At 36.4% G+C, this 15,404-nt stretch overlaps 1 protein-coding gene across 2 annotated transcripts in view; it reads left to right on the forward strand.

Annotated features, from left to right (window-relative positions):
* Positions 1–15,404, forward strand: part of TTC3 (tetratricopeptide repeat domain 3) — a 115,960-nt gene that overhangs the window by 32,969 nt on the left and 67,587 nt on the right. For both annotated transcript variants that reach the window (XM_063089077.1, XM_063089085.1), the window contains exons 11-15: positions 3,643–3,697; positions 9,933–10,095; positions 11,098–11,143; positions 11,860–11,983; positions 13,181–13,244. In XM_063089077.1, coding sequence (XP_062945147.1) covers positions 3,643–3,697; positions 9,933–10,095; positions 11,098–11,143; positions 11,860–11,983; positions 13,181–13,244 — 452 coding nt within the window. The remainder of the gene's footprint in view (positions 1–3,642; positions 3,698–9,932; positions 10,096–11,097; positions 11,144–11,859; positions 11,984–13,180; positions 13,245–15,404) is intronic.

The raw sequence follows: 15,404 nt of genomic DNA on the forward strand, positions 1-15,404 counted from the left end.
TTAGAAGGGGATGCAGCATGGATATGAGTTAGGAGGCTATTGCAGTACTCTAGGCCAGAGAAGATGATGGCTTGTAGTGGAGTAATTGCAGTGGAAATGGAAAAGTGGAAGGATTCAAAATATTTTAGAAGTTAGGTAGATAGAAGTTGCTTATGGTCTGGTGTTGGAATGTGAGGGAGAAGGTGGTAACTGGAATTGTTCTGAGGTTTCTGCCTTAAGCATCTTTTGTGGATTATGGGCCCACCTGCTGATACTGGGATCACTGGAAGAGGAATAAGTTTGTAGGAGGTAGGATTTGACATCACTTGTGGACATACTGAATTGAAGTGCCTTTGAAGCATCCAAGTTGGAATGTTGTGTAGGCAGTGAGTTTTGTGGGTCTGGAACTCAAAAGGAGAGGCTTGGCAAGAGACCCGTTCGGAATATTTAGCCTTGATGATTTGAAATTGAAGTTGTAGATGTTGCTTGAGATTGCTTAGGGAAGTGGTTTTCAACTTGGACTGCATGTTGGAATCATTTAAGCTTTGATGAAATATCACCCACCCAAGAGATTCTGATTTAATCTATCTAGGTTCAAGCTTGGGCATTGGGGTTTTAGAAGCTCCCCAGATCTACTGTTCAGTCAATATTGAGACCCACTGGCCTAGAGCAAGTATAGATAGACTAGAAGAGAAATCAGGATAGAGCCGTGAGGAACCAAAGAGTTTGTGGCCAATTAGAAAAGGAATGAACCTGCACAGGAGACTACATATGAAGAGATGGCCAGAGAGGTAGGAGGAAAGCTGTAAATGTGGAATCATGGAAGTAAAAGAGTGGCAGCAGTGTGTGCAGCTGCTGAGAAGTCAGTGATAATGGAATTTGGATTTAGCAATATGGACATTATTTAGTTACTAGCGGGAGAATTGTCAGTAGAAAGCTTGAGACAGAAACTGGTTGGAGTGGGTTGAGAAATTTGGGGACACAGAGACAGCCAGCATAGGCAACTTTTAAAGGTGTTTGGGGAGAGACAGCTTGGAGCCTAAGAGTTATGACATTGGATTAGGATGTTTTTGGCTGCAGGTAACAGAAACTGATTCAACTGGTTTAAATTATGAAGAAAACATGTCATTTAAGAGTTCCAGTAAAAGGTGACTCTAGGGTTGTGTATTCAGTGGCTCAAAATTGTCATCAGAGGCCTAGGTTTTTCCAGCCTCAGTGTTTGACTTGGTCCTCAGGATGGTGGGATGGCAACTATAATTCTGACATCAAACCTGATATTACAATCTCCAGCAGGAGGAGGACAACTTTTTCTTGTAATCTTAAAAAAAAAAATCTTAATATACAGACTGACAAGTATACAAACATAAGTATATAGGTTGAATTTTCAGAAATAAAACAACTATAACCAGCACCCAGATCACAAGCCCAGTACTCCAGAAGTCCCCTTTGTTCTTCCAGTCACGACCCACCTCCTCCCCCAGGATAAATACTATCTCTACTTCCATAGGTTGGTTTTGCCTATCTCCATGTGATACAAATGGAATCATATACTATGTGCTCTTTTATGTTTGGCTTTCAGCATTGTTTTTGAGATCCATATTGTTGCATGTAATTATAAAGTGCTCATCTATTGCATGAATATACCACATTTTATCCATTCTGTTGTTGATGGGCATTTGGTTAGTTTCTAGTATTTGGCTTTTATAGGTAGTGTTGTTGTGAATGTGTGTATTCATTATTATTAAGTGTATAATTTAAGGAGTGGAATTGTTGAGATAGAAGGTATGCTTATGTTCAGCTTAATGCATAGTTATGCTGTGTGGTTGTTATCATCTTGCGTTCTTACCACTAGTGTATGAGAATTTCAGTTCCCTGCCCTCACCAACACTTATTTAACATTTTTCATTCTAAACATTCTGGTGGGTGTGTAGAGGTATGGCACTGATTTTAATTTGCATTTCTGTAAGTTGGTTAAGGACATTTAAGTTGAGCATCTTTTCATATTCTTATTGACCATTTTGATGTCTTTTGCGAAGTGCCTGTTTAAGTTTCTTGCTGTTTTTTTTTCCTCTTGAGTTGAATGTCTTATTCATTTGTTGGAGTTTTTTTGTTTGTTTTGTATTGTGGACATGAGTCATTGGTCAGACATATATCTTCTCACACTCAGTGGCTTGCCTTTTCACTCTTGATGTTGCCTTTTTACTCTCGATGTTTTCTTTCCACAAAAAAGTTACTAATTTTAATGTTGTACAGTTTATCAATTTTTTACTGTATGGTGAGCACTTTTTGTGTTCTGTTCATAATCTTTGCCTACCTAAGGTCACCACGATGTTCTCTGTTTTTTCTAAAAGTTTGATTGTTTACTTTTAATATTTAGATCTGCAGTCCATCCAGAATTGTTTTTTGTTTTTTTTTTTATTTAGTATGTGGTAGGGTTCCAGATTTTCATGTGAATGTCCACTTGACCCAGCACCATTTATTAAAAGGGTATATTTTCTCCATGCACTGCAGGGTCACCTTCATTGTAAATCAGGTGATTATATGTAAGGCTCCAATTACGTGTAACAATCTGTTTCTGGTTTCTCTGTCCTCTTCTGTTGGTCAGATTGTCTATTCTTATATACCTTTTTTTTTTTTTTTTTACATAGCCTTTTGATGTAGGTATTGATACCTGGTACTATAACTTACCTAGTTTTGTTCTTCCTTGTAATCTTTTTAAATAATTAGTATGCATGTGGTTATGAAATTATGAACCAGTGAATCTTAAGCTAAATAAGTAGGGAAGTAACAAAAAGAGAAAGTGGGTAGATCAGTGAGTTGGGCACCAGAGGAGATAGGAATAGTCGAACAAGCAAGATGGAATAAGCGAGGTTATAGGGGAAGAGTTGGATGCTCTAGTTAGTGATTTTGGAGTTTGAACGTTTTGAGCGGTGCTAAGTTGCCCAGAGGTACAGTTGTGGGTGCCTAAGATGGGGCAGAGAAGGAGATCATTAGAGATAAGGAAGCTAGAAACCTAAGAGACTAGGGTATTGGATCTGTTAGTACTTGACAGTTTACAAAGTATGTTTTTTAACACAGTATCTAAGTTAGTACCTAAACAGGTACTAAACAAAACAGGTAGAACAGACTTATCGTCATTTTAGGTAGAAGGCAGGCCTGGAAAGGTTAATAACTTCCTAAAGGCCCCAAGAGAATTAGTGATTAAGTTGGAGTTAATCTAGGTCTTATGTCCTAGCTTCCATGCTCTGTTCAAAATAGCTTCACTGATGTGTTGTGTGAAAGACCTGGGAGTTATATTTTTGGTTAACAGAATTCTTGCTGATGTGCAAAAATAGTGCGGAAAAACATACAGATAATAAGTTATGCATAGATAAGATGTCAATAGATATGTGCAGGAAGTACTTAAATATTAAAAGTAGTTATTCCTGGGTAGTTGTGATTGTGACTATGGGTGACTTTTCCCCTTTGTTTTACTTTTCTGTATTTTCCAAATTTCCTATAATGGACGTACATTATATGGATTTTTAAAAATATTTTTTGACTAGATAATATACATGAAAAATTCAAAAAGTACAAATAGATATGCAGTATATAATACTTTCATGATAAAAAAATGAAAAGTTTAAATATTTTATTTTATTTTATTTTATTTTATTTTTTTAGAAATGCACTTGGTGATGGAAAGAGAGCCACTATTTTGAAGAACACTTGGCCAAAGGTAGGTTTCTTCTATATTTTATATTGAGCAAATAATGCCATACAACTTTGAGAAAAATCTATTTAGGGTGTGTATTTGTATGTGAAAATGTTGGATGAAATTATTCAGAGCTCAAGAATATGAAAGGGTAATTTTCAGTTCTGTAATTGTAATGGGGACTCAGCTGCAGCAATGAGAGGGTGTTTGTGTGTGTGTGTGTGTGTGTAATTGTAATGGGGACTCAGCTGCAGCAATGAGAGTTTGTGTGTGTGTGTGTGTGTGTGTGTGTGTGTGTGTGTGTGTGTGTGTGTGTGTGTGTGTGTGTGTGTGTGTGTGTGTGTAATGAGAGGGAGGGTGTGTGTGTGTGTGTGTCCCATAGGGGACATTGATCTGTCTGATCTGTTCCCCATCCTAAACATCCATTATTCCTCCAATTTCACTCCTGCTATTCTCTCCCTGGTTCACTTTGTGTTGGCCTCTTGGCCTCCTCACTGTTTCTCAAACATGCCAGGCCCATTTCTGCTTTGCACTTGCTCTCTCTCCCCTCTGCCTAGAATGTTTTTCCCCAGAGTATTAGGCAGCTTCCTTATTTTCTTTTATTCTTTACTGAAAGTCCCCTTCTCAGTGAAACTTTCTCTGGCCACATTCCTAAAATGCCAAACCTGCCCCTTCCTAGACATTTCCTATTCTCTTTACCTACTTTCCTTTTTTTTCCTTTTAGCACTTATTATTGAACATACTATATATACTTTTAAGTTATGTTGTTTATTGTGTGTCTTCAGTACAATGTGAGCTCCATGAGGGAAGGTTTTTTGGTTTGTTTAGTTTACCCTTGAATCTGGACTGACAAATTGCCTGGCACATAGCAAGTACTCTTTAGTAGATATTTGTTGACTTAGTGAATGACTGAATTAAATATTACATTGCAGTTGAAATGAGTTAACTGGCTTATCAACATTTATAGATTTTAAAAAGTGTTAAGTGAGGGCTGGCTGTTTAGCTCAGTTGGTTAGAGTGCAGTGTTATTACACCAAGGTCACATGGGTTTGGATCCTGCACTGGCCAGCGGCCAAAAAAAATTTAAAAAGTGTTAAATGAAAAAATCAGTTAAAAGCATAATATGAGCTGGAAGGATAACTATTAAACTCATGAGAGTGTTTGCTTCTGGACAGTGAGAAAGAAAGGGTGCAAAGATTTCAACCATATCCATATCGTTTTATTTTTTTCATTAAAAAAGAGTCTGAAGCAAATATAACCAAATGTTAACAGTTAATTTTGGGTATTTGTTACACTAGTCTCTGTATTTTCCTAAATCATGAAAATATCCAAAATTTTTTAAAAAGTGAGGCTTTAAAAAAGACACAGACGTGTGTTTTAGTTTATTCCTGATTTTACATAATTTGTAAAACCAGAGTGAGTAGAGTCATAGAATTTTAGGGCCGTAGTGAATTTAATCTCATTCACTACTTCTGTTATTGCTCTGTAGATAGGCTTCATTAGATTAATTGGAGGAGTTAATTCTATTATTTATTCTTTTTTTTTTTTTGTCTTTTTTTTGTGTGTGTGAATGGTAAGGGGATCGCAACCCTTGGCTTGGTGTTGCCCGCACCGCGCTCAGCTAGTGAGCGCACCGGCCATCCCTATATAGGATCCGAACCCGCAGCTGGAGCGCCGCTGCACTCCCAGCATTGCACTCTCCTGAGTGTGCCACGGGGCCGGCCCTGTTTGTTCTTTTTAAATGAACTTTTCCTTTATGTTATAAGTAACACATGATAAAAAAGAAAACAATACAGAAAGGTAAAAAGTAAAAGGAAAATGTCAGCCTGGGGACCTTTTTAAATAGACAGGTTTCTTTGTCTTTTCCCCAAAAATTGTGACTCAGGTGGTCTAAGAGTGTATCGAAGAGTCTAGAGATCATAAAATTCCCCAGGTGAACTTCTACATCTAAATTTTGGAATCATTTTTTAAATGTCTTATTTTACACATGAAGAAATTATGTCCCATAGAGGTAAAGTGACTTCTGCAAGGTGTCATTACAAGTAAAAGACAAAACTGGACTGAGAATTCAGCACTGGATGGTGCTTTTACTATTTTTTTTTATGAGTCATTCTTTTGCTTGAAACAGAATCTTTGCTCATCACTGATACTGGTATTTGGTAGGTATCTATAAATATTTGTACAGTGAATGAATGATAGAATTTTGAATACTGAAACCCAGACTGTGATACTGGTTTTCCGGAGACATCTCTTGCTATTTTAATGTGTTATCAATTTAGAAAAAGAGTACTAAAACTTCCTGAATTATTTTGAGGACTTTATGGAGAATGTGTGTCCCTGGCTTAGTTTCTCAAACAAAATATTCACTCACTTTTTAATTAGGATGTTTTGTGATGTGTTTATATGATTGCAAAAATATTTGTGTAAATAAGAAAGCACTCGAAAAGTTTGGTGCCTACATAACTAGGTTATTTTTCCTTTTATTTTACCAGAAAGGAATGCTCGTTGAAGGATAGTTTAAATTTCAGAAGCTAAAGTAGACCGTGCAAGGTGCATTCTTTACTTTTATAAGAATTGTTTTATTTTAGAATTAACTATGAGCATGAGTCTGTAGAATCGTGTCTTTAAGATATAAGCCTCTATAGGAACGTACTCTGTAGATTGCTGTGTGAGGGTGGACCATTTTTCTTTATGTCTTCCCAGACAGAGAAGATTGGTACAACATTACTTGTCTCTAGACTTACTTTCAGGCTTTAGAGAGGGTGAGTCATTGTGTCCTAAAGAGTGAGAGTTTTTGTGGTATAGTCAGCAGATATTTGTTGACATTTCTGTGTGCATTGCCTTTTGATGTATGTTAAACAGGATACAAATTAATAGCCTTACTGATGTCCTCAAGAACCTTTTAATTTTGGAGGGTATATTAGGACTCTTGTTTGCAAATGACTGAAGCCTAACTCAAATTTGGCTTAACTAAAAAAGGGAATTTAACACCTCTTTTAACTAAAAAGTCTGGGGGTTTGCTTTGAGATCTGAAACATTTTTCTGTTTCTCAGCTTTGCTTCCCTGTTTGTCAGCGTGTTTAGTCTTTTTTCTTACTTTTTCCTCTGTGTTTCATTTTACATAGGTTCTTTTGCTATGTCAAGTTCACTGATCTTTTCTTCTGCAGTGTCTAATCTGCTTTTATTTCCATCCAATGTATTTTTCATCTTATATCCTATAGTTTTCATCTCTAGAAGTTAAATTGGGTCATTCTTACATATTTTATGTCTCAATATTTTTAATCTTTTCTTTAGTTTCTTGAACATACGGAATATAGTTATTGTAACTTTTAATGTCCTTGTTTACTAATTCTGTCATCTGTGTCATTTGTGGGTTGTTTTCTATTGTTTGATTTTTCTCTTCATTATAGGTTGTATTTTTCTTCTTTGCATACCTCGGGTTTTTTTGTTTTGTTTTGTTTTTCTCTTTGTTTTGAGAGAGGAGATCCAAACCTGTGACCTTGGTGTCATAAGGCTGCATAGCTGGTAATTTGGGGTCAGATGCCAAACATTGTAAATTTTACCTTGTTTGGTGCTGGATATTTTTGTTTTTATGTAAATATTCTTGAGCTTTGTTTTGGGATGCGGTAAAGTTACTTGGAAACAGTTTACTTCTTTAGGGTCTTGATTTACGCTTTGTTAGATGGTACCATACATCATTTAGTCTAGTGCTAATTTTTTCCTCATTACTGAGCCGAAACTTTTCTGAGTACTCTACTTGATACCCTATGAATTATGACGTTTTAATTCTGGTTGGTGGGAACAGGATTACTCCTGGTGCTGTGTGAATTCCAGCTTTTGTTCCCTGTTAGTCTTTCAAGGGGTTCTTTCCCTGGCCTTGGGTAGTTACCCCACATGCATGTACTGATCAGTATCAGCTGAAGACTTAAGGGGGACCTTCTGCAGTTCTCTGGAGTTCTTTTTCTGTGTACCTCTTTCCTCACTGGTCCTCTGCCCTGTAAACTCAAGTTGCTTTGGTCCCCTGGCTCCCAGCTTTATCTCCTTAGCTGAGAGAGACTGCCAGTCTTTGCCTGAGTTTCTTCCTGTCTGGCTTAGAAACTCTCTCCTCAGTGAGCGGGAGCAATATGGCTTACTTTGCTTTCCATCTCAGGGATCACTCTCTTTTATTGCCTAATATGAGTGTCTTGCAAGCCATGGTTTCATATTTCTTGTCTTTTTTTGTTTGTTTGCTTGTTTTAGGTAGGAGGGTAAATCCAGTCCCTATTACTCCATCTTCACCAGAAGTGGAAGTTAGAATATAGGCTATCTTTGCTTCATTTTTAAAAAGACATGTAGTAGGAGCCCCAAACCGATATCCTTAATAGCTGTTAATCCCGGTGAAAAGAGCACCTCTTTTAGTGTCCATATAGTAAACCTGAGGGATGTCTCATACTTGATTCTGATTGAGTCACATGTAAACCTGTAGATGGATTGCTGTGACCTGGGACATGGTGCATTTCAATTGGCCAGTCTCCTGGGTCACAACCACGCTTCTGCCCTACCCTTCATTGTTGGGGTGGCCCACTATAATTGGCAGTCCTGCCATTACTGTGAGAAGTAGGGAAATGGTTATTCCCCAAATAATGGGATGGGAGGCAGAGGAATAATAGGGAATTTCCACATATGTGATAGAGAAAGATAATGTCAAAGATGAGGAGAACTTTCTATTGTAATTGGGTTCAAGAAACTCTCTTAGATATCTTTAATTTAAGCTCCATACAAACAACTTCAGCAAAGAGGTCTGAATAAGCTTGTTTCTCAACCAACAGAAGTTATACTGGGTTTTACAGATTTAGAGAAAAAGGATCCAGAAAAGGTGAGAACAGTGGGAGGGAAAAGAAAGAAATAAAGGGTTCTCTACAAATTTAGCAGGTGTGGTTTATGATCTATCATTATTTCCTATGCCAGCAGTGTTTATTTTTTTATGCAGTTGACAAATGCCCAGTGGATAGGATTTTGGCCTTGAAGCATATCTGAGAGATCTCTTTATCTTCTTATACCTCAGTTGTCAGGAAACAGGGCCTCTACCCTTTAAGGAAAAGCAGAGTTTAATGAAATGCAGTCTGAATTGGGATCTTTGATCTATGCCTACGTAGTCTGGATCAAAAGGCTCTAGGACTCACAGTTTAACATAGCGTACCAGAGAGTATTATTTGTGTACCGACCCTGTATAAAACATAAGCGCGCGTGATTTAGTGAAAAGCTGATCTTTCCTAAAAAGGGTCATTTGTTTTTGATTTTATATATTCTCTTAGATTCTCATTGAATCAGAATGTTATTTTTAAAACATAAAGAGGAAAGAGCTCTAAACCAGTTTCATAAGATCAGGGTTCTTTGGTTTGCCTCTAAGTTAGTGTGACATCAGGTCAGTTTCTGGCCTCTTTCACTTGTAAAGCATCCCCACTGGAGATACTGTGCCTAAAACTGGAGTTCTGTTTGTGAGTAGCTAGATAGGGGTTGGTTAAGTTAGCCCTAAGTTTGGTACTGTTAGCTTTCCAGATTAAAAAGTTAATGCTTGATATAGAAGATTTCCCAAATGTAGAAGTGTAGCCAGCAAGAATTTGATTCTGTGGCAAAACCAAACCAAACCAAAAACCCTTATCATGAGAATTAAGAATAAATCAGTGGTTTTCTGACCACTTAGAAAATAATTAAAAGTTGATTGAAGGAGAGAGAGATGGATGGACAATCTAGCTGAATGCACCCCTTATCTCTGCCCGTGCTCTTTGGAGGTGTTTGGAAACCCCTGCACAAGGTGATTTCCTTCCAACTCTAAAAACCTTTTGATTTCTGAAGTGTAGGGAATGTCGTGACTTAGAGACTATTATTGCCTTAAAGTATTTTGAAAAAACTAAATTATTTACTTATAATGAATGACTTTTATATTTTATTTGGCACAATATTTATTTTATTTTATATTAGCAAGATATAATGAAGGATGAATTCTTTGCTAGGGGTTCAGAAATCTTTTAAGCAAAAATTGATCTGTAGTTGTTAAACATTATTTACTTGTTTATAACTTTTCACTTAGCTCATTAGGTAGTTTTATTTCCTGAGGTATTAACATTTTTATTTATTTTATTAACATGTTTATTTCATGGATTAGGGGCCTAATCTAACATTTTAACAAATTAGTTTTCAAGCAAAATATTTTTGCTTATCTATTTTCTTTAACTTAAGCATATTTTTGAGAAAAAATTAAATTTATCTTTTTGGAACAGGGTCATTATCGTTATTGTGATGCTCTTTCTATGCTGGGGGAATATGACTGGGCCCTGCAAGCAAACATAAAAGCTCAAAAACTCTGTAAAAATGACCCTGAGGGAATCAAGGATCTAATTCAGCAGCATGTAAAGTTACAAAAACAAATAGAAGACCTACAAGGTATTTCACCTAAGATTCTTTTGGTTACAGTTGAATTCCCTTTAAAACTTTTGAAGGTGAGTTTCTTGGATTATTGGAGGACCATAAATCAATTCTCAGATGATTTGTAGTTATTTTGTTACATAATCTTGGTCATTCTCTTAAGTTTTCCATTTCTATTTGTGTAGAATTATATTAGTGTTATATTCCATGAGGTAATTATAAAAGACTTGTATTTTTTTATTTGAAACTGAGAGCAACCAAATCGTTATTATTCATTCTACAGAAAATACCCCTTCTAGAAATATTAAATAAAAGCTTTTGAAACAAAATGGTTTTAAAATTCTTTTTAAAATTTCTCCATTGTTAGAGTTATTTTCTAAAATAAAAGGCCCTTCAGTAGAGTTGCTTGATGTTCTTCCACCAAGTTTGTGGCTAATTCTATAGCGGGCTGAATGTATGTATGTATTTTATATATTTATATGCATGTGTACACACGTGTGTGTATATATACACACACACATCAGAAATTGGCTGTGCAGGCTAGGAGTTGTGTGGATTTTCATTCTGCCCTTGTTTTCTCCCCTAAGTAATTTTGCTTTCTCCAGTACCTGAAATTTCCTTACTCTACACTTTGAGCATATGGGTCTTTACTTTTTTTAATTCTTTGGGTATTTAGCGTCTTATGGAGCTGAGCTGAGGAGTTCTGTTTCACTAGCAGATGTTGTCATCCAACATAACTTAAGATTGTGAGCTCCTTGAAGACAGGTACCACCTCTGATTCAAATTTATACATTGCTGTCATCTTGTTAATAATCACGTGTAATGGAATGTCAGACAAAGTTTGTGTAACATTTTATTGACACCATCCTAAAACTATAAAGATGTAGAAATGTAAAATTGCTTAGGCTTATTTTTCAGTTTTCTAAATTTTATGTTCGTACTATCAGCTTAAAAGAAATATGAAAATATTTGAAGTCTATGTTGCCAATCCATTGATTACTGTGTGATTAACTTTTAAAGGGCGAACACCAAATAAGAATCCAATTAAAGCCTTTTACGAAAGCAGGTGAGTTAATAGCAGGTCAGTAGCTGCTACTTGGAATGGCTTTGTCCCATGAATTTAAGAATCACTTGTGTTTGATGCTTTAGGAGCTAACAGCAACCACAGTAAAGTTTGGGATGGAAGGAAGATAGGTGTTTTTTTTTTAAGTGTTCGTGTTCAAGATTAGGTGATCTGTTAGTTGTCAGATTTATTTTGCTGACTGTGTCACTGAACCATTTGGATATGTATATATTGGAGATCAATAGCCTAAGTCTGTGGGAAAAGAGGAGTAAAATGTTAATTGAACATTTTTGTGTTTGAATGGGACCAGTTTGGCCATGAGGGTTCTGGCAGCAGAGAGCCAGCCTGTGCCTGTGTCCTTCACCTCTGTCCTGGAAATATCTGCCTCCATCCTTCCAATCCTTAAAGCATCCTTAAAGGCTAAGACATTTCCTGTCAGAAATAGGCAACAGACAGACTTGAGTATGCCTGCAAGAAAACAAATAGCAGCCAGGTTCTAAGAACCTTTGCTTATTCGGCAAATAAAATAGATTAAATATTTTTCCACATTCTCGTTTAGATGCTTAGGATATCGAAGCTGTTAAATTTAGAACAGGGAGACTTATTTATTTTAATATTAGAATCCAGAATACTTTTCTTGATCTGTTTGTTTGAAGGATAACTTTTTAAAAATGTGTATTTATAGGAATAAAATGATCATTCTTTTTATCCCCTCTCAGGGCCTACATACCTAGGAGTTTATCAGCACCTACGTTTAGCACTTCACTTAACTTTGTGGAGACAGAAAGAGATTTTAGAAAAACTAACCACGAAATGGCAAACGGTGGTAATCAGAATATAAAGGTAAGCTCAGTTAATAACTAAAATTAATTCAACTATATGAGGTCTCATTTTTACAGGAATATTTTGGTGACAATGGAAACCAAAGACTTTAGCAATTATGAACACCTTTTTTGCCTATTGATATCAAGAGAATGATTCTCTTTTTAATAAATAACCTGGCTACGTCATACAACTACATAAAAATAACATTTCAAAGTCACAGAATTTCTTTTGAAATCATACTTATGTGTTTTCAAAATATTTTTTCTAAAAACTCTGTCACCACTTAGCCCTCTTTGTATGCCATTCCTTATATGTCTCCCAACCAAACAGTTGCTTGGGAATGAGTGACAGTGGGGTCTGGTGGCGAAGTCACTTCCACCCCTCACACGTTTTGGATTTTTCTTTTCCTCCCTTTTCTCTTTTGCAATCTACTTAGCTTCCTGGCCCTGCATCGGCCTACCCACCCAGCTTGTGCTGTGTCAAGCCTGGGAGGCCCTCCTTCCCCATCTTCTGCAGCCTCTCTTGCCCGTAACAGCAGTGGTCCGAGCTCTTGATTCATTTCTGTGCTCAGCAGAAGTATTGGTCTGATGTTTTCTTCAGAGCACCAGTAGGCCTCTAGCCTGGCTCTGTGATCAGGTATCCCAGATGGCCTGTATCTGAGTTTTTCTCTGAACTGTAGTATATGCAAAGCTCAGCAGCTGTCATCCAATCCACACTTATATTTCTCTTCAGTGTTTGAGTAGAGAAAAAAAAAACAGTGTTTTGGCACTGGGTGGGTGATGGGCATTGAAAGGAACTTTTCCAACCTACTGTATCGTCCTTTCGATAATATTGAAAATCTCCAAGAGGCTTCATTCAGTTAGGGAGAGGAGCATAGGGAAAGATGTGATCGTATTAATTCAGTACAGATGTTATTGAACAACTGCTATGTCAGGCATCAGAAATAGAATTGTTGTTCAAGAATTTACCATATCATATCATGATCTCTTATCGTTAGTTATAATTTTTTTGCTTATATATTTATTATAGTATATACAAATATATTATAATAAATATATATTTTTTGTTTATATATTTAGATTTAATAACCAGCTGTGTATTTTAGGCACTTAGGTGAATTCTATCCTGTTATAAATTCTATTTTATTATAGAACTATTGAATTTTCATGGCTGTATTTTTTTTTAAAGTCTCACTGATTTTATTTTCATGGGCAGGTGGTAGATGAGGCTTTGAAGGTAGATGATTGTGACTGTCATCCTGAATTTGTACCACCATCAAGTGAGTATTTTTTTCCTTATATAAATTGTTGCCAAGTTAATCTAGGCAACAATTAATCTTGCCTAAACTTTTATGCCCTAAACAAGTTAATCTTGCCTAAACTTTTATGCCCTAAAATTTGCACAAGCCTCTATATTTGCTTTTGTTATTTTACTTTATAATGCTTTTATGTTAAGAAAACATTAAATATTTATTTGAAATCAGTGATCAGTCTTTTTATATTATTTAATAAATTTAATTTTGGAAATCCAAATAAAAGGAGTGGTGGAAAGGAAAGATGAAGTACATAGCTCTTCTTGGTCTGCTCCTTAATTTCCTTTAGACCATTATTTCTCATTATTGAAAGTTTTCACTATTGCCTCTCCTTCCCAGACCTCCAAAGGAGCCTTTATAGACTTTTTTTCTCCTAATTGGCCTCCCCCATGGAATTTTAATACCACAGGTACTGTTTATCTTTTTATGTACTGAATGTGCATCTGTGCCTTGTATACAGGTTGAGCATCCCTTATCTGAGATGCTTGGGACCAGAAGTGTTTCAGATTTCTGAGTTTTTCAGATTTTGGAATATTTGCATTATATACTTACTGGTTGAGGATTCCAAATCTGAAATCCAGCATTTTCTTTGAGATTCATGTTGGTGCTCAGAAAGTTTCAGATTTGGAGTATGTTGGATTTTGGATTTTTGGATTTAGGATACTCAACCTATATGAAAAGAGTTAGTTTCTTTCATCTCCCAATAACAAATTTTTACCATATTTGGGGTGACATCTACCCCTTTCTCCCCCCTGCCTCATTGAGAATGGATGCTTGTCTTAGTCCATTTGGGCTGCTATAACAAAAATAAAACTGGGTAACTTATAAACAGCAAACATTTATTTCTCACATTTCTGGAGGCTGGGAAATCCAACATCATGCTGCCAGCAGATTTGGTGTCTGGTGAGGGCCCTCTTCCTTGGTTCATAGAAGTCTGTCTTTTTGCTGTGTCCTCACAAGCAAAAAGAACAGGTGAGAACACTCTCTGAATCTTTTCTTATAAGGCCATTAATCCCATTTATGAGGGCTCTGCCTCAAGACCTCCCAAAGGTCCCACCGCTAATACCATCTCCTTGGGGATTAGATTTTGAACATATGAATCTTGGGGGGACACAGACATTCAGACCATAACAGTGCTTTAGGCTAATTCTTGTTTATTTTAAGTTGTGTGTGCTCAGTGCATATGTTGTTTAAACATGCAGACACATGGCAGGACCTCATTACTTGTCATCACTGGGAGATGAAGGGTTCTGGAGAAGTGAATATTCATGCTTCATTTATTTCTGAATCTCTTTTTATACTACCAGAATTTGATGAAAATTTTTCTAAAGTGGATTACATGCTGCCTTTTAAAAGAGAATCTAAGGAAATACAGATTTTCTTGATAGCTCAAGGTGGTTGTTATATACAACAGTTATTTATCTGAAGCTTTCATATAACGTTCCTTCTGGGGTTATTGAGGTGAGGTCGTTGACCTAGCTAGTAATCAATTGCTCTATTCCTTTCTCTTGTTTCTTGGTTTGTTTTCTTTTCAGTGGTTTTGCTTCTAGCAGCCATTTTTGTCTATTGCTCCCTGTAGTTGCATCTTCTCTCAGGCTTCAATTCTTCATATTCAACTACTTAATACTAGGCATTTCCATTTGATTAGCTTATTATAATTATAGAGAGGAGGAAAGTCAGGCAAATGTCTAATGTAATTCTACCAGCATGTGAAACATCTATGAGGATGAAACTTTTTTTGGAAGACAGCTTTTTATTTATCAATATTTCATTTGCCATTATTATTAGACATCACTTTCAAATAAATAAATACTGTCCACCTTTCAGCATCAACATTTAGATGAAGAAATTGAGGTCCCAGGGTTATAATTAAATAGTTTGCCCAAGGTCACACAGCAGAAACCAAAGTAGAACTTTTCTACCTTTCCAGAAACCTTTTTTATTTTCTGAGGCCACCAAAACCGCCTCTCTGCTTCCTTATTAGAGGCTCTGACTTGTCTCTGTGCTCTCCCCCAAGATCTTTCATCAGATACACACAGGAGGTCCCTATTGCCATCTACACAGTTTTGAAAATGTCATTGCCCTGCCCAAAAGTATGCAGTGGCTTCCTACTCCTGCCAGTGAATA

This window comes from Cynocephalus volans, chromosome 1, assembly GCF_027409185.1.
Source record: "Cynocephalus volans isolate mCynVol1 chromosome 1, mCynVol1.pri, whole genome shotgun sequence".
NCBI classification, from domain to species: domain Eukaryota; kingdom Metazoa; phylum Chordata; class Mammalia; order Dermoptera; family Cynocephalidae; genus Cynocephalus; species Cynocephalus volans.